The 23,977-nt window shown below is 41.1% G+C and overlaps 1 protein-coding gene across 2 annotated transcripts; it reads left to right on the top strand.

Moving 5' to 3' along the window:
- Positions 1-597: 597 nt before the first annotated feature.
- top1mt (DNA topoisomerase I mitochondrial) lies at positions 598-23,758 on the top strand. Of its 2 annotated transcripts, none has more exons than XM_060922381.1 (14): positions 598-819; positions 3,212-3,327; positions 3,415-3,536; positions 3,668-3,790; positions 3,901-4,088; positions 4,379-4,523; positions 6,008-6,151; positions 8,392-8,574; positions 8,963-9,031; positions 9,146-9,260; positions 11,928-12,055; positions 16,791-16,885; positions 18,138-18,287; positions 22,568-23,758. In XM_060922381.1, exons 1-14 carry the CDS (start codon positions 692-694, stop codon positions 22,668-22,670), a joined length of 1,809 nt encoding a protein of 602 aa, XP_060778364.1. In that variant the 5' UTR covers positions 598-691; the 3' UTR covers positions 22,671-23,758. The 2 variants fall into 2 exon arrangements, with proteins under 2 accessions (XP_060778364.1, XP_060778365.1); XM_060922382.1 differs by lacking the exon at positions 598-819 and adding an exon at positions 2,237-2,306.
- Positions 23,759-23,977: the final 219 nt, after the last annotated feature.

The following is a 23,977-nucleotide window of genomic DNA, read 5'->3' as shown; positions in this document are numbered from 1 at the left end:
ATGAGTGTGAATGGTTGTCTATGTGTCAGCCCTGTGATGACCTGGCGACTTGTCCAGGGTGTACCCCGCCTTTCGCCCGTAGTCAGCTGGGATAGGCTCCAGCTTGCCTGCGACCCTGTAGAAGGATAAAGCGGCTACAGATAATGAGATGAGATGAGATGCCAAAAAAAATACATCCAATGGTGGAATGGCACTTTAATTGACCACAGAATCAAGCTTCTGCCATGGCCATCTCAGTCCCCTGACCTGAACCCCAATGAAGAGCAGAGAGCACAAGAGAGGGCCTTGGACCCTGGATGATCTGGACAGATTGTGTAAAGAGGAATGGTCTCGGTCGGATATCCTGCTCTGTATTTCCAACCTTATAAAAATGTCCTAGGAGAAGACTCGGTGCTGTTTTACTGGCAAAGGGAAGTTGTACAAAGTATTAAATACGGGGTGCCAGTAATTATGGCACATAGTTGTGTTTTTAATAATTATTTCTTGATGTGATTCTCTCTCTCTGAATACCTTTTGCAATTAAATGTTGGGGTTTTGTCTCCCGGAACTCAAGATCAACACCCGTTTCCGGTAGGACAATAGCAGATGTGACACAGTCATTGATGCGCGCCCGTGTGTTTTGGGCTGCGCGCTGGCACGAGCGCGTTAGTTTTAGGCTTCGTTGTCGCCCTGCATTCTCTTTCTGACTGGAATGAAAGTGTGTTATGATGTTTTGACTCTGCTGATTCGCGTTTCCGTGAAGTTTGACAGAACTGCGTTTCCGTGTCTCTCCGTCAGAAAATATGCTCGTACTGCTGCAAGTGTGCCCATGCCGAGGAGGTTAGTTAGCTCGCTGTATACAGTGGTGCGGAGAACGAAGAGATCTGTTGTCATGGTTACGCTGTCTTTTATAAAGTGCTCTGATTCCCAAGTGGGATGAAGATGATTGTTTTTGTTTGTTTGTTTGTTTGTTTGTTTGTTTATTTATTTTCCCAGCCCTGGCCATCTCTTGGTGCCATTTAGTGCCACGTTATTGGAGTGCTGGAGTTGGAAGAACCAGAATATGAACCTAACTCTTTAGTACAGGTGTGAACTCAATGATGGTTTGTCATTGGTTCGAACCCGGAGCCAGTGTGCTTTTTGTTCATGCTGTATTTGGGTCATTGTTAATGAAAAAGCAAGTCTTTTACGCCTCCTTTCAAGCCACTTAAGATCCACGTTAACATCATACACCGAGCTGCCAGTTTAAAGTGCATCTCATCTCCTCTCATTATCTCTAGCCGCTTTATCCTGTTCTACAGGGTCGCAGGCAAGCTGGAGCCTATCCCAGCTGACTACGGGCGAAAGGCGGGGTACACCCTGGACAAGTCGCCAGGTCATCACAGGGCTGACACATAGACACAGACAACCATTCACACCTACGGTCAATTTAGAGTCACATATCACAGGTAGGGGCGGCACGGTGGTGTAGTGGTTAGCGCTGTCGCCTCACAGCAAGAAGGTCCGGGTTCGAGCCCCGTGGCCGGCGAGGGCCTTTCTGTGCGGAGTTTGCATGTTCTCCCCGTGTCCGCGTGGGTTTCCTCCGGGTGCTCCGGTTTCCCCCACAGTCCAAAGACATGCAGGTTAGGTTAACTGGTGACTCTAAATTGACCATAGGTGTGAATGGTTGTCTGTGTCTATGTGTCAGCCCTGTGATGACCTGGCGACTTGTCCAGGGTGTACCCCGCCTTTCGCCCGTAGTCAGCTGGGATAGGCTCCAGTTTGCCTGCGACCCTATAGAACAGGATAAAGCGGCTAGAGATAATGAGATGAGATAGCACAGGTAAATTCAGGAGCAAGATCAATATAATTCTCCTATTTTATATTAAACTTTGGTCAAATATCTGTCACATTTTGTGCAATTTTTTTTATCTTGTGCAATACCAGAAAAATTCAGTTGAAATCAAGCCATTTGAGGCGAATTGGTCCGCCTCTGAAAAAACTTGGCGTTTTGATTTCCCGGCGAACATTGATTTTCGTGATGTCGCGTGCGGGACGCCTCCCTCTGAATCCTACATCAGCTCTGGTTTGTTTATGAGAAAACGACCTGGTGGTTTTCTGCAAATTTCTTCAACGTGATCACATAATTATTAAAATGGTTAACAGATGTATCGTAGGAGGGTGTAGCAGCACCAATCTTGATGGGATTAGTATTCATCGTTTCCCCACATTGCGCTCAGGTGACAATTCCATATTTCAATGCAAAATCGCTAGCTGCTAAACTTGGTCTACACAGGCTGTGCACTGAAACCGGACAAAGCTCGCGCAGCCTGCTGGCGCTTCTGCAGGTGACGTCACAAATCTGGCTCCAGACTCCCTTGGGATTTTTCCAGACACGTTTTATTTTATCTTTTTCTGCTGTAGACAGATGGCCTTGTGCAAAATTACCCTTCTGGATGAGTGTGTAAAGGGACATGCTTTCATATTTAAAAAAAATTTAGTCCAGGATATGCACTTTTAATAACTACTTTTACCTCACTGGTCCTTTTGTCAGGTCTGTCAGTAGGAAAAGCACTACTATCGGACCACTGTCTGCTGAACAGATGAGCCTGTTCTCAATACAGCTAAGAAACGGGCAGTAGTTCTCAAACACGAGGTTCACAAATAGAAGTCATGGCCTAATGGTTAGAGAAGCAGTTTTGGGACCAAAAGGTCATTGGTTCAATTCCCTGAATGGCTGATGTGACCTTGAGCAAGTCATCTACTCCCCAGGCTACTCTGGGGTATATTGTACGTCACTCTGGATAAAGGCATCTGCTAAATGCCATTTAATATAAGATAATTTGAAACACCACCTTCTCATTGCCGGGTTGAGAACAGTCCACCAGCTACCAATAATGTTGACCTCAGAAACCTTCAATTATGAATACTTGAAGATGATTAATATGCACCTTCCTGTTTATAAATTACATCTACAGTATTTTCCAATGGGGTAGACGGGTCCAATAAAATAACCAAGTGTACACAGTATTTAAAAAAGCACCTCGAATATTTCATATACTGTAAATAGGACTGTGTGTTTATATATTGCGAAGATGATGGACCTTTTGTCCAAAAACACTTTCCTTTTCTTTTACCTCCTCCTTATCTTCTAACTGTGCATCTTTCTATCGATTTGATAATATTTTTGATATTTTCTCAGCATCTTGTTTAGAATGCTTTTGAGTTTATTTTAAACATGACTGTTGTGTAGGTGGGAGGAAGGGACGCACTCTGATGGTCAGAAGTGGAAAAGTCTTGAGCACAAAGGGCCTCTCTTCCCACCAGAATATGAACCGTTACCAAGCAATGTGCCATTTTTATATGATGGTGAGTGTGTATTTACTAATATACTGTATACCAGACTGTTTTCTTTATTGTCCAAAGCTGAATGCACTGGGTTTGTTTTGGTTTTAGGAAAGCCTGTGCAGCTTAGCCTGGCTGCTGAAGAAGTAGCAACTTTTTATGCCAAGATGCTGGATCATGAGTACACCACCAAGGAGGTTTTTCAAAATAATTTCTTCACTGACTGGAGAGAGGTACGCACTTCTTCTGAATGCTAGCAATTTATTTGTTGTCCTTGATGCCTCCTTTTTTTCTCTCTCTTCTGGTTTTGCCGTCAGGAAGAGCTCGCTCTTCATTAGGTGCGCATGTTCTACTCTGTCTCTAGGTAATGACAGAAGATGAGAGGAAACTAATCAAGAAGCTGTCCAAGTGTGACTTTACTAAAGTCCATAAATACTTTGTGGAAAAGTCAGAAGAAAAGAAGAACATGAGCAAAGAAGAAAAACAGGCAAGTGTGTGTTTGTCACTGTCTTTTAGTTCTGTTGTATTAAGTAGTTAATTTTGTTACAACACTGCTAGGCATGTATTTGAATTGTCTTTTATAATTCTGTAACTTAGGTTTTAAAGGAGGAAGCTAATAAACTCACAGAGGAGTATGGATACTGTCTGCTGGATGGACATAAGGAGAAAATAGGCAATTTTCGTGTGGAGCCTCCAGGGCTGTTTAGAGGACGAGGGGAACACCCCAAAATGGGCAAGCTGAAGAAACGCGTCCAGCCTGAGGACGTGATTATTAACTGTAGTCCGTAAGTAAAAGCTCAGATGAATAGAGATTAGCAAAGCGATTGATTGCTTTTTAATAGGTTTCATGTATAATTTTGGGTAACCTTGCATTACACCACAGTAGTATGGCCCCAGTAGGTCTGTAGATCTTCTGTATGGTTAATTATATCCCATTAAATGTTGGCCCATGATGGTGCTTCAAGTCATTTAAATGTGTGAACAGCTGAGACACAAGCAAACTGTTGTTGATCCTGTCAAATACTTTTTGCTGAGGTGGGGGGGGTTAAAACTCTCCGATCTTTGTCTTGGTCAGAGATGTGAAGGTCCCAGAGCCACCTGCAGGCCATCGGTGGAAGAGAGTGCAGCACGATAACACCGTCACATGGCTGGCGTCTTGGGTGGAGAACATCCATGGACACATCAAGTACATCATGCTCAATCCCAGCTCCAAACTCAAGGTACAAGTTTCTGCCTAGCCTAAAGGGATGACAACTACTCCATTCATCTTTACCTAATGGTTTCCTGTGTGCTTAGTTTGTTATTTCACACTTGCACGTCTTTTTTTTTTTCGCAGCCGGAAGCCGTTTGCGCCAGTATGTTTGGCTAAATATGAAAGCTGTTTTAAGACTCGTATGTGATCCAGAAAACACGTTTCTAAAATAGTGGTGTGGAGTTTGCTGCAAGTGAGCTCAGGTGTGGACTACACCATATGGGAGGGGGACGAGCAGTCGTCTTCCTGGGAAAGGCATGTTGTGGTCTAGGGCGGAGACACAATGCCTTCTCGATATGTGGCGTGAACGATACATTCAAACTCAAGTGATGACGTTAGAACTGTTGATAATCAGTTACTGTTCTTAATTTTATGTATTATTTATCTCCTAATATGTCAAGTTTTTGCACAAAGCAGAAATTAAGTTTACAGTTGTCCTTGTACCTTCTAATACACTTTTGTTTGTACCTCTAATATGTAATCATTTCTAATACCTTATAATAACCGCTATAACATTCTTTATACACACTTGGTATACTTTACTACAACTATTGTACAAGTGTACACTGTAATGGTTTATTATCCCATTCTCTAGTGTCACCCAGAAGAGGATGGATTCCCTTTTAAATCTCCATCCCTTTCAAATATTCTTCATATTATTTTAGGAAGTTTCTCTTTGACCCTGTTGCCTCTGGTTTTGCTCACTGGGAGCAAAATCTCCATCTGAATTTCAGTAAAGCTGCGTTGTTGTTGTTAAAAATGCTATTTATATAAATTTGGTGGGCGGCACGGTGGTGTAGTGGTTAGCGCTGTCGCCTCACAGCAAGAAGGTCCGGGTTCGAGCCCCGTGGCCGGCGAGGGCCTTTCTGTGTGGAGTTTGCATGTTCTCCCCGTGTCCGCGTGGGTTTCCTCCGGGTGCTCCGGTTTCCCCCACAGTCCAAAGACATGCAGGTTAGGTTAACTGGTGACTCTAAATTGAGCGTAGGTGTGAATGTGAGTGTGAATGGTTGTCTGTGTCTGTGTCAGCCCTGTGATGACCTGGCGACTTGTCCAGGGTGTACCCCGCCTTTCGCCCGTAGTCAGCTGGGATAGGCTCCAGCTTGCCTGCGACCCTGTAGGACAGGATAAAGCGGCTACAGATAATGAGATGAGATATACATTTGGCCTTCAGAGAGCAATTGCACAAATCAGTTGTGCAATTTATCTGTGTGAAAACATGGCTGGAATTTGTAACTCCAAACACAGCCAAGTGTGACAATGCCTTTGGTTACACAAAAGCAATCCCAGTTAGTTTGTTTACTCACTGCAGTCAATCACCAATTTATGTATATAAAACCTGCATGCTAGAAAAATGTTTGCGTAGTGACATGTCATCAGTGACTCTTTGTAATGATTTTCATGAGGATTAATGCTGAATTTTGACTCGTGTGTTGCACTCTGTGTCCCGTGCAGGGTGAGAAGGACTGGCAGAAGTATGAAACGGCCCGTAAGCTGAAACTGAGAGTCGATGCTATCAGGCGTGAGTACCGAATGGCCTGGACTGCTCGAGAGATGAAACAAAGACAAAGGGGAGTCGCTTTATACTTCATTGACAAGGTAGATTATCACTGCTGAGCATGATGATAAAGGATCAGTTAGAAAATGCTCATCAAATCTCATTTACCGTTTTAATGCAGTATTAAAAATAATAAACATGTAAACATCTTAAACACCATTTCCAAAAAAGTCGGGATGCTGTGTAAACCGTAAATAAAAACAATGCTATAATGTGCAAACCCTATATTTAATTGGAAATAGTACAAAGACAACATATCGAATGATTGATTTCGTCAGACCATTTTTAGTTTTCAACTTCACCTCTGTCTATGAGCTTGGGCCCAGCAGTGTTTCTGGATATTGTTCCACCTTTGCATGGTAGAATTTTAACTTGCAGTTGTGGATGTAGCATTGAACTGTTTTCACAGATAATGGTTTTCTGAAGTGTTCCTGAGCCCATACAGTGATTTTTCCACTTCAGAATCATGTCTGCTTTTAACGCAGTGTCACCTGAGGGCCTGAAGATCACAGGCATCCGACATTGGTTTTCGTCCTTATCCTTTGCAGAGATCTCTCCAGATTCTCTGAATCTTTTAATCATAGTATGTACCATAGATGATGATGATGATGATGCCCCCAAATTCTTTGCAATTTTGCATTGAGGAACATTATTCTTAAATTGTTGCACTGTTTGCCCACTTAATCTTTCACAGAGCGGTGAAACATCCAACGTCCCAATTTTTTTTTTAAACATGTTGCTGGCACTAAATTCAAAATGAGCGCATATTTAAAAAAAAAAAATTCAGTTTGAACATTTGACATGTTGTCTTTGTACTGTTTCCGATGAAATGTAGGATTTCCATTGTTTGCAGATCACATTCAGAGCTCGAAATTCATATATTTTTTTCACCAGCCAGCCGGGCTAGTTACCTTCCAAAGTAACTCGCCAAACAGAAAATCAACTCGCCAAAATTTGTTCATGTATGAATTTTACTTCTGTCAAAAATAACGCAAAAGAGAGTAGTTACCATTGTTCATGACTAATGTGCATTTATTTCAAGCTCCGAGTATTTTGATATTGATGTTAAATACATAAATGAGAACAACACAGAGCACCATAATATAATATCAACAAATAATAATATATTGGAAAACTTGGCAACTTGGTGTATGAGTATTGAAAACAAATATACTTACTATCATGACTATAGCACCCAAAATATGTCCAACATGCTTTCTGTATTTAACCATTTATGAGAGAGAAAGCATTAGGAGCTTCATATTGACTAGGAATCAACTTGAAAAAAATTATTCCGTAAAAATCGTATTGCAGCCAAGGCCTACCCTGCTCCCACGTTTGCTTACAAGTCCTTTGTCGTTTCTCCTCTTCAGACCGAGGTCGCTTTGTCCCCGTCTCTGGCGGTTTCTGTACACCTTTCAGAAAATTCCACATCGCAACGTAGTTTTGGCAGATGTAGATGTAAACAACAAAAACACGTGTTTAAATGGGCGATAATGTGGCCACATCTATTGAATTTGATAACGTGATGTGGCAGCGGGGGCGTGGCCAAGCGTCTGTCTGTGAATGGAAGGCGGAGTCAGGGAAGGTAAGTGGTGGAATCATTGCACCTGATGGGGATTAACCTGTGTTTGTGTATCTTCCCCAGTGACCGCGCCCTTTAAAAGGAGAGGAGAGCAGAGAAAGGGAGCTCTCTCTCCCCAACCAGAACACGTGTGCGTGTGTGTGCGCGCGCGTGCGCGCGCACGGCTGGGAAGTGATAAAAGGCTGAAAAGCTAGCAATAAATAGTTCATTGAGAACTCAGTTCTGGCCTGCCGTACTTCTGTGCTCCACCCACCTGGTCCAATACTACACATGATTACCGCAATATTCAACGAGATGTGTTATATGCATGTGCAGTAGTGAAAAAACCGACAGCCGGACTCGTACACGATATGATTCGGAATTCTTCGGTATTTTCCGTCCTGCCGATAAACACATCAATTAACACAGACACGGCACACGCTTAATATGTGGCAGCTTTAGTTGACGGTGTGTCTGAATCTTCGCTTCATATATATTTTTTATTTTCAACTAGCCAGCCAGGCTGGCTAGTGACAGGAATTACCCGCCAAATGACAAATTAAGTCGCCTCGGGCGACCGGACCACCGCGAATTTTGAGCCCTGACATTGGTTTTAATTTGTTTTATGCAGCGTTCCAACTTTGTTGGAAATGGTTGTATAAATATACAGATTATCATGTCTTGAATGCAGTTCTGTGTTTGTGTGGGTGTGTATAGCTAGCTCTGAGGGCTGGAAATGAGAAGGAGGATGATACTGCAGACACAGTGGGCTGCTGCTCTCTGCGTGTAGAGCACATTACCCTCCACCAGCACCTGGATGGTCAGGACTACGTAGTGGAGTTTGACTTCCTGGGGAAGGACTCCATCCGCTACTACAACAAAGTGCCTGTGGAGAAACAAGTGAGCACTTCTTCGTCTTTGCTGTCGTCTTATTAGTTTGTCTTGAGTTTCTTTGTAGTGTTGCAGTGTGAATGAATAAGTTTATGCTTTAAAAATTACCAACCTTAATTAGCGTTGATGGCACATGCACTAATGGATACTGCTGGCAGTAAAAAGTGGCTGATGGGATGTTGTAATTTTAATAGCTTTTTAAATAAACCGTAATTGCTTGTTGTACCACACTTAAATGTTTGCAAATGTGAAACTGCTGAATGTTTTGCTGCCACCTGTTAAGATATGAAATTATGAATTATTTTAAAATTGTAATTTTTGCCCTATTCCCCCTCTTAACTTGAAATGTTGCTTGTGGATTTACAATCATAAACTGAGGTGTAATATTTGTATTCAGGTTTTCAAAAACTTGAAACTTTTCATGGAAAATAAGGATCCAGAAGATGACTTATTCGACAGAATTTCTGTAAGCATCTTGCTCTACATTTGGCATCATCCATTTAATACTTGTATCTAGACATCATTCACAATCGTAACTCGATTACTTGGAATGCGTTATTGTCATTTTAACTCCTTGCAGACACTCTACCTGAATAAGAAGCTGAATGAGGCAATGCCTGGACTGACAGCCAAAGTGTTTCGAACTTTCAATGCTTCCACTACTCTGCAGGAGCAGCTGGACAAACTCACCAGAGGTCAGTATGCACATGCCTTGTAGAAGGAGAAAAGATACTGGCTCAGTTTCTTAGCCACCATATGCTATAATTCCAGTGAGGTGGACTGGAAAAAACTGAACCAAGACCGGAACTTTTGGAACACTTGGTGTAAAAAAAAAAACAAAATTATAGTTGTAGCCTTTAGCTCACACATCTGTGTTGGGTAATTATGTAAATATAGAGCATTTTGTTGATCTCAGTGGATTGAAACTTTTTGCCAAACTTCTGTTACATCTGCAAAGGCCACTTTCGGTTTTTTGTTTTTTTTAAAAATACATATATATTTTCACTCTGCATATGAAATGGTACTTGCCCAAAACAGTACAACATGTACAGTGTAGTAACTGTATAAATAAAGTAACATCTAGTGGGCAAAAATGCATCTTAGGATCCTAAATTTGATATTCAGCTTCCAAGAACAGTTAGGTCTGCCTCATACCAAATGACCTTTCAAGGAATTTCACTGTTGCAGTCAAGCTTTCAGTGTCAGAATAAAATCACGAGCGAGTTGTTAGTTGTAGCGTGCTCCCATCACGATCGTTTGGTGTAAGGTGGTCAGGGTCACTATCTTAATTCACTTTTTTTTTTTTTCTCTCTCATCTTGACATTCCAGTAAACTCAGCCGTTTTTAATATTATCTTCAGTCTTGGCTCCTGCAAATAGTGACCCTGCAAGATCCCCAGTCTTTGCAAAGTCCTAGATAATCACCTGTAAAGTCGTTTGGTGTCAGGCCAGTATAACTCTGTGACTGACACATTGTCTTTAGATGTGAGAGGGTGCCAGATTTTAGTCTTAAGTGTCTTTTTCAGGATCTTTTCAGTCTTTGTGTATGGTTGGGCCCCCCCCCCCCTTTTTTTTTTTGGGTATGCATTTATTTTTTAGTCGAGTTCAAAAATTGTCCAACCTAGTATAGATGAAAGTCTTCCGAATTTACCCGGAAATCCGGATATTTGACAAAACTCTTGAAAATCTCCGGTTTTCCGAACGGAGAAATTTTATTTTTCGGATTTTTCGCATTCCTAGACGCGGCGTAATACTTCGCATCGTCCTTGCATGGGCGCGGTCCTTAAATAGCCCAAACATAGTTCACTGATTAAAGACGGGTGGTGTTTGTTAACGGTGCGTGTGCTGGAGCTCGTTAGGCGCGCCTCAGGTGCACATGCTAAGGCACACTGGCCTGAAACCGTTCTGCACAAGCGCAGCACAATCGCACTAGAAAGCATGTTCAAGCTGCCAGTGTAGCTGCAGTCTTTTTAGTTGCAAATTACAAGTATTTCCTCGTGTTAATAATTCGCCATGTCAAAACAAGCAAAACTTTCCTCCTCCTTTCGACGTGAAGAGAGGTAAGCAATTTATTATATATATTTTCCATCAAAGTTGCATTTTGTGGCTTCGAAGCTAAGTTTTAGTGCCGTTTCTAGAACACAACATCAAGAAAACGTGGAAGAAACAGCAATAATGGAAGAGCCGGTTTCTAAGCTACCTAAAACTAGCAATGGTAATTATTTTTTGTTACATAATGCACTCAGGCTGCCAGTCAGTGTGAGACACACACACACACACCCCTGAAAAATCCTAGCTGCGCCCCTGATTTACATGAGAAATTTGGTATTCATTGGTGTGTTTAAATTTACAGACAATACGAACTAATGTAAACAATTGGCTTCAACTCGCATAAATATGAATTGGAAATGTTTAGTTCACTTTAGCTTCTGCAAACGCACAACTCTACTAAAAGATTGATAAACGAGGCTCAATGTCCCCAACATTGAAACCTGAAAGCTTTAGAAACTCTAACAGACCTTTACTTTTTAACAGGACTGTTTTGGGATTTTGCTGAGTTTACCTTCAACTGTCTGATTTTTTTCAAAGTAATGAACTGTGTAGCAGGAAAATCACCACGTTTTCTAAATGCGCTCCTGAAAATTACTCATTAACTAGGGGAATTAAATTTTATATTTTTGACATGTTAATCATTAATGTACATGAAAGAAAAAGGCTTAAAAGTTATAACTTGTTTTTAGTGAAAATAAGTACTAAAATGCACTAGAATGCAGGGTTTTGCGTGTTAAAATTTTTACGGGGGACGTTGCCCCCCCATCTTAGTTTGACTTTCAAAAGTTCAGGGTTTCTTTTTGTTCCACTTTCATCTCTAACCTAGAGAACCGGAGTTGTACAAACTGAGTCGTGTCCGTCCCGTTCCCCCCACCACCACCTTATCTTGGTTTTTGATCAGTCAGTTTGTTCAGCAAATGGTCAGAAAATTAAAAATCCTTATTTATACTTTATTAGTAGTAAGTTACTTATTTAGCTTTATGGACCTTTTATTATATTCATATTATTAAGAATTATTGATATTAATTTATGATTTTATTATTCTTGTTTTTTAAAAAATATATTCGGGTAAGAGTGCAAATACAGCAGAGTCCTGTGTCAACTATGATGGATAAAAATGCTATGAGGTTTATGAAAATTGAGCAGTGCAGAAGAACTGTGTACGGTAAACTGTCATTATTAGCATTCTACTTCTGCCTTAAGTCATTAAATATTATTAATAATGTTTGTAAGGGGTAATTTTGTTTATGTAGTGTCACATTGACCTTTTACTTTCCACGATTGCCGTTGGCACTGTGTTTCTGTGGTCAGATGATATGACTGTGGAGGAAAAACTGCTGGCTTATAACAGAGCGAACCGAGCTGTGGCTATACTCTGCAACCACCAGAGGGCAGCACCCAAAACATTTGAGAAGTCCATGTTAGCTCTTCAGGAGAAGGTAAGCCTGAGACTTCCTGTTTAATTATTAATCGTGTAAATTATTAATTCTGTAATTACTGTAATTATGCTGCTGACATGAAAACCATCATTACTAAGAAATGTTACATCACCTGTTTTTCCTGCAATTTTGTTTTCTAAGCCTTAATTATTAGTCATTAATCTGAAGCTCTTGTAGCGCACTTAGTGAGAATCAGGTCCGTGACGAGCACCGAGAGCCGAAGTACACTGGTCCTGTAATCAGCAGTGTTCTGATGCCCTGCAGCTTTTTAGTCCCTGCATTTAACCAGTTTGGACCTGATAATGACCCTGACTGCCTTCCTACATTTAATTGAATGAATGGTGAAAGCTAAAATGGGAAGCTGATTTTCAGGCAGTAATTTTGTAGCTATTATAGGGCTGTTTGACAATCATGGTTGTCTTTTTGAATAACACCAACCCTAACTCCTGCAACTCATGTGTGTGTGTGTGTGTGTGTGTGTGTGTGTGTGTGTGTGTACTGGAGTTTCTTATTGCTTAATTTACATGGACACACCAGCCCGACCTATAGCAGTAATGTCTCTTAAGATCTTGTATCAAATTTGAGTCAAATGCAGACTCCGTTTTGACTTTGTGGTCATTTCATCTAATTCTACATTAAATATCACACTTTTTTACAGGTTAAATTCAGAATTGCATAGGGTTTTTTTGTTTGTTTTTAAGCACTAACTAGGTTTTATTTTGGGACATATATACTTTCATTCACTATAGAAAGTATTTTTAAGTGGATATTTTATTTATTTATATTTTGGGGGGGGGCACTAAGTGTCTCATCTCATTATCTCTAGCTGCTTTATCCTGTTCTACAGGGTCGCAGGCAAGCTGGAGCCTATCCCAGCTGACTACGGGCGAAAGGCGGGGTACACCCTGGACAAGTCGCCAGGTCATCACAGGGCTGACACATAGACACAGACAACCATTCACACTCACATTCACACCTACGGTCAGTTTAGAGTCACCAGTTAACCTAACCTGCATGTCTTTGGACTGTGGGGGAAACCGGAGCACCCGGAGGAAACCCACGCGGACACGGGGAGAACATGCAAACTCCGCACAGAAAGGCCCTCGCCGGCCACAGGGCTCGAACCCGGACCTTCTTGCTGTGAGGCGACAGCGCTAACCACTACACCACCGTGCCGCCCGGGCACTAAGTGTCCCCGACAAAATCCTTTATCCATCAAAAATGTTCTCTCTGGAAAACACTCACCATATGATGAGGTTGTAAATGATTAAGAAAATATTTGTCTCTTTTGAAGCAGAATGCTCTGTTCCACAGTTTAAAAAAAAAAAAAACTAAGACCTGAAATGGATGAGTCACATGTGGTTGAAATGAATGTTTTGTCAGTGTCCTCTCTGGAAAACTACAAGGGTCATCACCACTTCAGTTGTTATTAGTTTCCACCATGTACACACACTGTTGCACAGGACTTGAAAATTTGTGCTTAAAATCACATAGTTTTTCACTTTGTATACCTTAGTCTTGTGGACTATAAGAAAGTTGTTCAGTTTTAGAAATACAGTCTCTGCCATCTTCTCACCACAGGTAACATGCACGGTATATGACCTGTAACTCTGAAATTCTATGCAGTTAATTTTCTTCTTTTGGTAGCAGAGAAACACACAAATCTGAGGTTTGTGGGCCCAGAAAGTCTACCCTGATTGTGAAACGGCTCTCTAAGAAACCGGTTTGTCCTGCTGCTGGTTTATTATTCCATGGACTCATCAGTCAATTTGATTTGATGTTTGTGTCATCTGCAATATCATTTCCCTTTTTCTTTGGCCAGTTTCTCACTGCATATTCAAAAACTGAAACTGGTCCAAACAGGCCCCGCCAATGCTTTTTTGTTTATGACTGATTTGAGAGACATACTGATTGCAAATGTATTGTTTTGATGCTCAACAGGGGCATGCTGTAAACTGCAGCATGGAAGAACAACTTGAATTAGCATTCTGACTTGGTCTGACTGTATGTGTTTTTAGTTAACTACAACCCCGATTCCAAAAAAGTTGGGACAAAGAACAAATTGTAAATAAAAATGGAATGCAATGATGTGGAAGTTTCAAAATTCCATATTTTATTCAGAATAGAACATAGATGACATATCAAATGTTTAAACTGAGAAAATTTATCATTTAAAGAGAAAAATTAGGTGATTTTAAATTTCATGACAACAACACATCTCAAAAAAGTTGGGACAAGGCCATGTTTACCACTGTGAGACATCCCCTTTTCTCTTTACAACAGTCTGTAAACATCTGGGGACTGAGGAGACAAGTTGCTCAAGTTTAGGGATAGGAATGTTAACCCATTCTTGTCTAATGTAGGATTCTAGTTGCTCAACTGTCTTGGGTCTTTTTTGTCGTATCTTCCGTTTTCTGATGCGCCAAATGTTTTCTATGGGTGAAAGATCTGGACTGCAGGCTGGCCAGTTCAGTACCCGGACCCTTCTTCTACGCAGCCATGATGCTGTAATTGATGCAGTATGTGGTTTGGCATTGTCATGTTGGAAAATGCAAGGTCTTCCCTGAAAAAGACGTCGTCTGGATGGGAGCATATGTTGCTCTAGAACCTGGATATACCTTTCAGCATTGATGGTGTCTTTCCAGATGTGTAAGCTGCCCATGCCACACGCACTAATGCAACCCTATACCATCAGAGATGCAGGCTTCTGAACTGAGCACTGATAACAACTTGGGTCGTCCTTCTCCTCTTTAGTCCGAATGACACGGTGTCCCTGATTTCCATAAAGAATTTCAAATTTTGATTCGTCTGAGCACAGAACAGTTTTCCACTTTGCCACAGTCCATTTTAAATGAGCCTTGGCCCAGAGAAGACGTCTGCGCTTCTGGATCATGTTTAGATACGGCTTCTTCTTTGAACTATAGAGGTTTAGCTGGCAACGGCGGATGGCACGGTGAATTGTGTTCACAGATAATGTTCTCTGGAAATATTCCTGAGCCCATTTTGTGATTTCCAATACAGAAGCATGCCTGTATGTGATGCAGTGCCGTCTAAGGGCCCGAAGATCACGGGCACCCAGTATGGTTTTCCGGCCTTGACCCTTACGCACAGAGATTCTTCCAGATTCTCTGAATCTTTTGATGATATTATGCACTGTAGATGATTATGTTCAAACTCTTTGCAATTTTACACTGTCGAACTCCTTTCTGATATTGCTCCACTATTTGTCGGCGCAGAATTAGGGGGATTGGTGATCCTCTTCCCATCTTTACTTCTGAGAGCCGCTGCCACTCCAAGATGCTCTTTTTATACCCAGTCATGTTAATGACCTATTGCCAATTGACCTAATGAGTTGCAATTTGGTCCTCCAGCTGTTCCTTTTTTGTACCTTTTAACTTTTCCAGCCTCTTATTGCCCCTGTCCCAACTTTTTTGAGATGTGTTGCTGTCATGAAATTTCAAATGAGCCAATATTTGGCATGAAATTTCAAAATGTCTCACTTTCGACATCTGATATGTTGTCTATGTTCTATTGTGAATACAATATCAGTTTTTGAGATTTTGTAAACTATTGCATTCTGTTTTTATTCACAATTTGTACTTTGTCCCAACTTTTTTTGGAATCGGGGTTGTAGCTTATATTAACTGCAAGGAAATAATTGGCAAAAAGGCTCATTGAAAACAAAGGCTTCTTAAATTTCACCACAGACAAGATGGAAAAATGTCTACTATGATATTCAGATCATTTTCATTTTTTTGCTAATTGTTGTTGGGGGGAAAACAAGGCTATGCAACAACAGTGTATGCATGTTATTCATTCAGAAATAACTAAGAATCTTGGCATTCACATCAAAAACTGAGCAATTTTTCTTGTTGTGCTGTTTGAAAACATTTGCATAAAATAACCCAATGTTACTTTTGATGAGACAAACATGGCAGCAATGAGCCAATTTTTTTCCTCCCCCCCACTCCTGACCATGGTTTGCGTAACTGTTCAGCAGGGAATATCTTGAACAGATGACAAATCATGCAACTGGAACCATGACTACTTTAGGATTTATGGCAAAAGTTTTAAATCAAAAGATTTACAGTTGTACAGCATTTTGTTATCGAATAAACTTTGATTACTTTTAAAAGTAAAAAAATGGGGAAAATTGCATTTAAAGATGCAATTCTGACTGCCCTGCAGAAGCATCACCACATTTTTACGTTTTGACAGCTACAACCTCGACTGATTTTAGATTGTGCTGTAGTGAAACTGGTATAGCTATCCAACAGCTTGATCAAAGCCAGATATTTGCTGTGTGTGGAAATGACACTTAACAGGTAGGTAGATTGATCACGGTGTTTGTTAAATTGGCTCCTTACCCAACATGAGCCTAGGCAAGATCAATAAAGTAAATAACACATTTCCACATTGCTTATGTGAAATAACTGTGGTTTCTTAAAGCAGAGCTGTCAAATTGTTCTAGGCAGCTAAAAAGTATTTTGGTCAAACCCTGTTTGTTGATTTTGATTGCTTGCCAGAATTCATCCACAGCAACATCAGACAGGTTTCCCCACACATATGGTGCATTAATTGAGGATAAGTCGGACAGACTTCAGAGCTTATTTCATGTAAATATTCAGTAGCTGATCAGAAGAATATCCCTCTGTCAGCTGTCGTTGCATTCTGTGAGTTCTGCTCTTTCTGTATCCATGTGACGATGCTTCGGTGGATGTTTCTGTTTTTACAGATCAAAAAGAAAAAGGAGGAAGTGGAGAAAGCCAGAAAGGAGCTGAAGCAAGCAAAGAAGGATCACAAAGAGCACCCATCGGAGAAGTCAAAGAAGTAAGGAATCGGCAGTAAAACTACCACTGTGTATTTACGTGTGCGCTTTTGACTTATTTTGAGGTTTGCCTGTTGAATGTTTTGTTTGAAACGGAGCATTTGGTTATTATTTTTATTTTCAGACAAACTATTGAGACTTTCAAGGGCTGAGATTTGGATTAAAGAATGGGGTGACGTTTTCGTTTTGCTTTAACCGATAAGCTGTTAACTTTTTTTTTTTTTTCCTCCAAATTTGTATCATTTCACAGACTAGATGAGCTTGTGGAATTCTCATCTCATTATCTCTAGCCGCTTTATCCTGTCCTACAGGGTTGCAGGCAAGCTGGAGCCTATCCCAGCTGACTACGGGCGAAAGGCGGGGTACACCCTGGACAAGTCGCCAGGTCATCACAGGGCGACACACAGACACAGACAACCATTCACACTCACATTCACACCTACGCTCAATTTAGAGCCACCAGTTAACCTAACCTGCATGTCTTTGGACTGTGGGGGAAACCGGAGCACCCGGAGGAAACCCACGCAGACACGGGGAGAACATGCAAACTCCACACAGAAAGGCCCTCGCCGGCCCCGGGGCTCGAACCCGGACCTTCTTGCTGTGAGGCGACAGCGCTAACCACTACACCACCGTGCCGCCCGCTTGTGGAATTATTTGTCAAAATAATTAGTTTTCTTTTTTGTTTCAGACATGTAAAAGCTTTTTACCTTTACCTGACATGTTTCGACGGTGTAACTTCCGTCTTCATCAGAGGGTCACCCGGATGTTGGTGTGTGACGTGCCTTTATAAACGGGGAGGTCACGCCTCCGTAACATCAGCTGATTATAAAGGCATGTCACACACCAACATCCGGGTGACCCTCTGATGAAGACGGAAGTTACACCGTCGAAACATGTCAGGTAAAGGTAAAAAGCTTTTACATGTCTGAAACAAAAGAAAACTTATTATTTTGATTTAAGAAGACATAATGAACGTAATATATTTATTTTTTTGGAATTATTTGTCGTTTCTTTACATGCATGTGTAACCATAATGTTGTTAATACATCAGAAAGAACAAAGTAAAAAAATGACTGTGTAAAATCTTAAACTGAGCAAGCCTTGGAAATATAAGTGAACGTAACTCCAAAACTAACACACTGCAGCATGAACACACAGCAGTACATCAATGCTCATCTGCATATTTCCCCCGAAGCATGTTGTTATTTCTCTGAAAACAAACCTCACTCTCATTCCATTGCTGTCTGTTAGGCTGGTGGAGAAGAAGGAAAAAGCTTTGAAGAGACTGTCGGAACAGTTAAAGAAGCTCAAGCTGCAGGAGACGGACCGAGAGGAGAACAAGGTCATCGCTCTGGGCACTTCCAAGCTCAACTACCTCGACCCCCGCATCAGTGTGGCCTGGTAACATGTTACACATTTCACACTTCCACTCGACAGCATGAGATTTTATCCTGCTCTGTGGCTTAAAGCTGCAGTAAAATGAATTTTGCCTTTATACACGTTGGTGTTTTGTAAACAAAAAGAGGTGTGTGCATGCGCGCAGCCTGGTTGCAAGAGCCTCAAGTAGCCTAGCAACCTGATGTTACTTGGTATCAAACTGGCTAAAGAATCAATCAAGAATCTTTATTTAGGGATCAGAGTGAGATGTTGACTATAATGTTACACCAACTTGTTTATTATGGATTAGCCTGCAATGCCGTATAAAAATATCACACACACCTGTCATAGAAATTCAAAGCATTTGTACTCGAGAGAAATTGAAGGCGTACAAGTTTGATGTTTACAGCTTTGTGGGCACATTAAAGACGAAACAGTTATTTATTAGAATATCATAAACAAAAATGAATGTGTTTTATGATCACTTTCCTGATTCTGACACCCAACATCATGTGACATTAAAGGTAGACCGTCTTTCAGATTTTTCAAGCTTGGGTCATAGAAAGAATTTCCCCTGACACCCAATTATTTTTGTTTAGTGGACCGAAAGCTACTGAATTCAAATCGCAGACTTCCAATTTTATGAGTTTTTTTTTTTTAAATAAATAAATGGAACAATTAATGAATGTAGGCCCACGTGACCCTAAATTCTCTGCTGTTTTTTCCTGCTTCACCATGACCCAATTCAAGATACTACGTCATGCATCACATGGTGGGGCTTCCCCCGTTCACGCAAGGCATTGTGGGATGCAAATTTGAAACAGGAGAGAAAAATGGAGGACGTGAGTGTGCGAATGAAACGTGAAAGACTGACTACAGTAACGGAAGGCGAGAAGAAAAGATGTTATATTGCGAAGGAAAGGAAATGTAGGACTAAACTAATAAATATCGGTGGTCAGCGAGCACCTCGGTGTGTTCAGCTGTTCGTTTAGCGACAATGATGTAACGGTCAGGGTAAACCTGTAGATGGCAGTAATGCAACACTGTATGCCCGCTGCCGTAAAACCCAAAAGAAGAAGGTAAACTTGCGCATACGGACGACCTGTGTCTGCTTGACTGTGTGAAGCAAGTGATTTCATGCACATTATTTGCTAGGGAATCCCCTTAAATTAAATAACTTCCCAGCTAGAGAATGGCCTGTGGTGGGGGCCTTTTTTAAAGATATTGCAGAAATAAACGTATCACAATGACCAAATTTCAGAGGGAACTTAATTTCACCAATTTTTATGAAATCGAAAGGCCGTCTAGCTTTAAAAAAATGTGGCTTGCTCTTAAAATTCATTATCTATGTTTTGCAACCAGAAAGTGCATCTGACATCAGAGTGATGTGTATTACTCAGGAGTTTATAAGAAAGCACGAGTCATTTTTATATATTGTGTGTATGTACATATGCACTGTCTTCTGTCTAAAGTATCTACAATGGAACGCAAAATTGGAACTGGACATTGGAGCAGTGGAAGAAGTTTGCCTGGTCCAATGAGTGTGGGGAAACTCTGAATCCGGCGAGTCACGTGAACATCAATTTTTTCATTATTCTGAACAGCTACACCACTTCTTGGCAGTGGTATTCCCTCAGTGACAGTGGCCTCTCTGAGCACACTGCACACGAGCCTCATTTATCAGTCTTTTAATTACGTGTAAATGTTTGCGTAAACCAAACAGGGCAAAAATTTTCTGCCAGGTTTTCAAAAGTTGTGAAAAGCGCGTACCCGACGCAGCTCATTTGCATTTAATTACGCCCGCAAAAAAGCTCAAGGGCGTAAACAGCTGATGGTGTGAAATAACTGGCTGAAATGGAGTTTATTTTGATTCAGGATGAACGATGGGGGTAAAGGCTGAAAGGCAGAAGTGGAAGTTATTTTATTTAATAATATAACCAAAAATAAGTGTGTGGTAAATCATCAGCAAAGGTATTTGTTTTACAGCTATGCATAATAATAAAATAAGTTAAATTTATATTGCGCCTTTCAAAAAACCCAAAGACGCTTTACAATTATAGACAAAGAAAAAAATAAATAAAAAATATAATAAAAAATAAATAAGTAAAAAGTCCACCAAGTAGGGGTCAGGATGTAATTCCCGTGGTGTGGCAGCCACAGTCCCACCAAAAGGCGCACGAAAACAAGTCCCACATCTCCAGCACCGCCGCCGCGACGCCGTCAATAACATCGCTCGAACACCACGCCATGGATCCACAAAGCGAGCAGAGAAGCTCCGCCACGCAGAGCGCTGGTATGTCCCAAACCGCCTGCACAGCCACCGCAACATCGCTCGGAACATCACGCCAAGCGTTAAAGTGCAGAGCGCTGGACAACCATGATGTAAAATGAGCAACGAGCTCACTGCAGTCCATAGCTGGGAGCACAGGCATCACCCACAGCGACCCAAGGCCTGGAGGGAACCGACGCCCAAAACTGGGTCCGGAGCTACACCACAACCGGTGGACAAAACACTCAAACATCAAACTACACAAACGCACAGAAAAAAAATAGAAAAAGAAATAAAATAAAAAAGCTCTGGTGAGAAGCGGCAGCCAGAACGCGCACGACATACTCTCAACCGGAAACAAAAAAAAAAAGATTGCATGGACAGACCGACCTGTTTATATGAGAGCATTTTTTTTCACAGTTGAATTAGTTTTATGGGTTTATATTGGTTCATTTACTTTGTTCTTTATTAATGCCAGTCATATAAAGCAACTGGTTTTCACCAAATGTTCTCGATACTATTCCTAGTCCATGACCTAGTGCAGTACCATGAGGACGTGTTTTGTGTATATACACTACAAAGCACTTCTGCAAGTCGCTCTGGATAAGGGCATCTGCTTCAATGCTGTAAATGTAATAAAATAAGCAATTTAAACTTGACAGTATAATCCATATATAAAAGTACAGTAATCCATGCAAGTTTCTCTTTGAAGTCAATCAAGTCAAGGTTGACCCTAGGTTTCTTTATGTGTAAATTTACACACACTCGGGAGCATGAGTAGGATTTTATTTATTTACTTGCTTTTACAGGGTTTTAGTGAAATAATACCAAATTCCTCACTAACCACTTTGAGCAGGTGTACAAGTGTTTGTTATTCATGTAATTATCTAGTCAAACATGTGCCAGTAGCACAGTGCGTAAAATCTTCAGTTGTTATTCTTCACATCAAACTCGGTGACTTTGACCATGGCCTGATTGTTGGTGGAACGCATGCTGATTTGAACGTATCTGAAACTGCTGGAAACCAGTTTCTGGAACCTTCTGGGGTTTCATACACACAAGTCTGTCTAAAAAAATCATCCAGTGAGCAGGAGTTCTGTGGCCTCAAATGCTTTGTTGATGAGACAAGTTAGAGGAGAATGGGCAGACTGGTTCATACTTGTTGGAAGGCTGTAGTACTCTACTGCCTTTTTTTTTTTTAAAACCACTCCCCACCATGGTGAGCAGAAAGGCATCTCAGAATGCACAACACACTGAACCTTGAGGCAGATGGGCTACAAAGGCAGAAGACCACATTGAGTTCCACTCCTGTCAGCGGGGTCCGGAATCTGATTGGGCACAGTCTCGCCAGAACTGGACTCGTGAAGACTGGAAAAACATCATCCGGTCTTTTTTCAGTCTTCAATTAATATACATCTTGTACAGTATATGTAGGGGCAGAAGGTGACTTGGTGACAAAAATGGCAGATTCTGTGAAATGTGACCAACCACAAGTCAGTTACATTACTGACAGAGCATGAAAGTGATAATGAACTTGTGTTTATAATTTAGGAGTCATTAATTAATGATTTGATGAGGGATTGTGCACACGATTCACTTGGCTCACCAGCAAGGCCGCTCTGAAGGGCCACTCTGATTTTAGGACAGCACTCTGGTGACCATGCTACATCTGGTGCAAATTATAGGGGAACAGTGGAGACAGTCTGTCCCTTTCAAGTTCATGTTTTGAAGCTGTAACTGCATTCCCCCCCCTCCCTTTTTTTTATTTAAATGTTCATTGTCTGCAATATTTTACCACTGATTATTTGCAGCCATTGTGAACAATGAAAACAATATGCAGCTTTGCAGGACTTTACAACACACTCACTCAACATCACTTTATATTCTAAAACGTAGTCAAAGACATATAGTTGAAATAAGAGCTGAGATCCAGGCCTTATCATTAAGCTTTGGGTTGAACTGTCTCTCAGAATGGCTGACGATTGCATGTGTGGTTATTTCAGCTGTTCTTAATGGAAACAATTTTATGTGACAGGTGTAAGAAGCACAGTGTTCCTGTGGAGAAGATCTACAACAAGACTCAGAGGGCGAAGTTTGCCTGGGCTATTGACATGGCTGACGAGAACTTCCAGTTCTAACCCAGAAGACAGTTTTGTTTGTTTTGGCATTCCCCCCCCCATTTCCAGTCTTTTTTTTTTTTTTTTTCCCACATATTTTTCTTTTTTGACCATTTTGAACAGCTAACATTCATTTATGTGGGTTTTTTTTTTCTTCTTTTCTAGCCTTGGTTAAAAAGACTACTCTGATGCGCCTCCTTGTTTTGGATTTATTTGTGTAGTAAAAAGTGAATACAAAGCTGAAGGTCATGCATTGCTTTCTTTGCTTCTGAATGAAAAGGTATGTGGCTCATGGATCATGTATTTTCAACAGCACAGGAAGGCTGTTTGTGAGGGGGAAAAACAAACCTTGCCCTACAGTAACACTGACTAGATTTGTGCTTAAAAGCTGTCCAAACACTGGAACGTAACACCAAGCCTTTTAAATGGTTTGTCAAGAAAGTGTTTCCAAGTATAGATGAGCTTGCAAGTTCAGTACATTCCTGTACTTGAAATGAAAGCAATAATAGCATTTCAGAAATGAGTAGTGAGGATGTGAGCTGAAATTGTGCCTCTTATTATGCAAAATGTCAGATGCAATGACTATGGGCTTTACAACAATTTGAGTGTGAAGTTCACATGAATGATCTGTGTCAGTAATCGTTGCACTGCAAGTCAGTCAGTGCGTTTACATGCACATCCAAATCGAGCTAAGGGTCCCAGCAGGGGTGCCAGAGAAATCCAATCCTACATGCACACAAGGAAATCGAGCTATTGTGTGAGGTACATTGTGCACCCGAGCCACAGGTGGCGCTACACGCCCCGTCGTGTTGGTACGCTTCCGGTTGTCGTCATGAAGAAGAGCTATTCAAGAGTGTAAACAAAGTTATCAGTTCCGTGTTCACAAGAAATTTTACTGGTCTAGATCACTACAAATTGCTCTAATGACAGATTTGATGACATTTCCTGTACATTTTATCTTTTTATTACATCCACCTGCCAAGTGACTACAGGAGGAAATTAGCATGTACTGCTATAACCTGGTACAGACATCCATCCTTACCACAAGGATAATGTTTAATTTGTACACTGTCCCTTTTAAAAATAAAATAAACTCTAAACTCTAAGAAGAGTGTTTGTAGTTTGTATGTACGAACAGAAGTGTTCCTAATAAAGTGGCGGCTAAGGTGACGTGTCATGCCGACCGAGGCTGTCGTGTTTCCCGCTTGTGGTCTTGTCACCCGTCACTTCCGGAAGGGGCAGTGCTGAAGTAAGTAGCTCGACTACGTAGCTCGATAGGGTTTACATGCACTAAGTAGCTCGGCTACAATCGCATAATCTAGGTCGCG

Source organism: Neoarius graeffei, chromosome 5 (assembly GCF_027579695.1).
Source record: "Neoarius graeffei isolate fNeoGra1 chromosome 5, fNeoGra1.pri, whole genome shotgun sequence".
NCBI classification, from domain to species: Eukaryota; Metazoa; Chordata; class Actinopteri; order Siluriformes; family Ariidae; genus Neoarius; species Neoarius graeffei.
Note: the sequence above shows the minus strand (reverse complement) of the source record. Positions and strands in the feature narration are given on the sequence as shown.

Bases quoted from the DNA above. Each gene is read 5' to 3' on its own strand.
- top1mt (XM_060922381.1), top strand. From the start codon at position 692: ATGAAAGTGTGTTATGATGTTTTGACTCTGCTGATTCGCGTTTCCGTG. The intron at 8,575-8,962 runs GTGAGCACTTCT...ATTTGTATTCAG, and splicing joins AAGTGCCTGTGGAGAAACAA to GTTTTCAAAAACTTGAAACT. The intron at 9,032-9,145 runs GTAAGCATCTTG...AACTCCTTGCAG, and splicing joins ACTTATTCGACAGAATTTCT to ACACTCTACCTGAATAAGAA.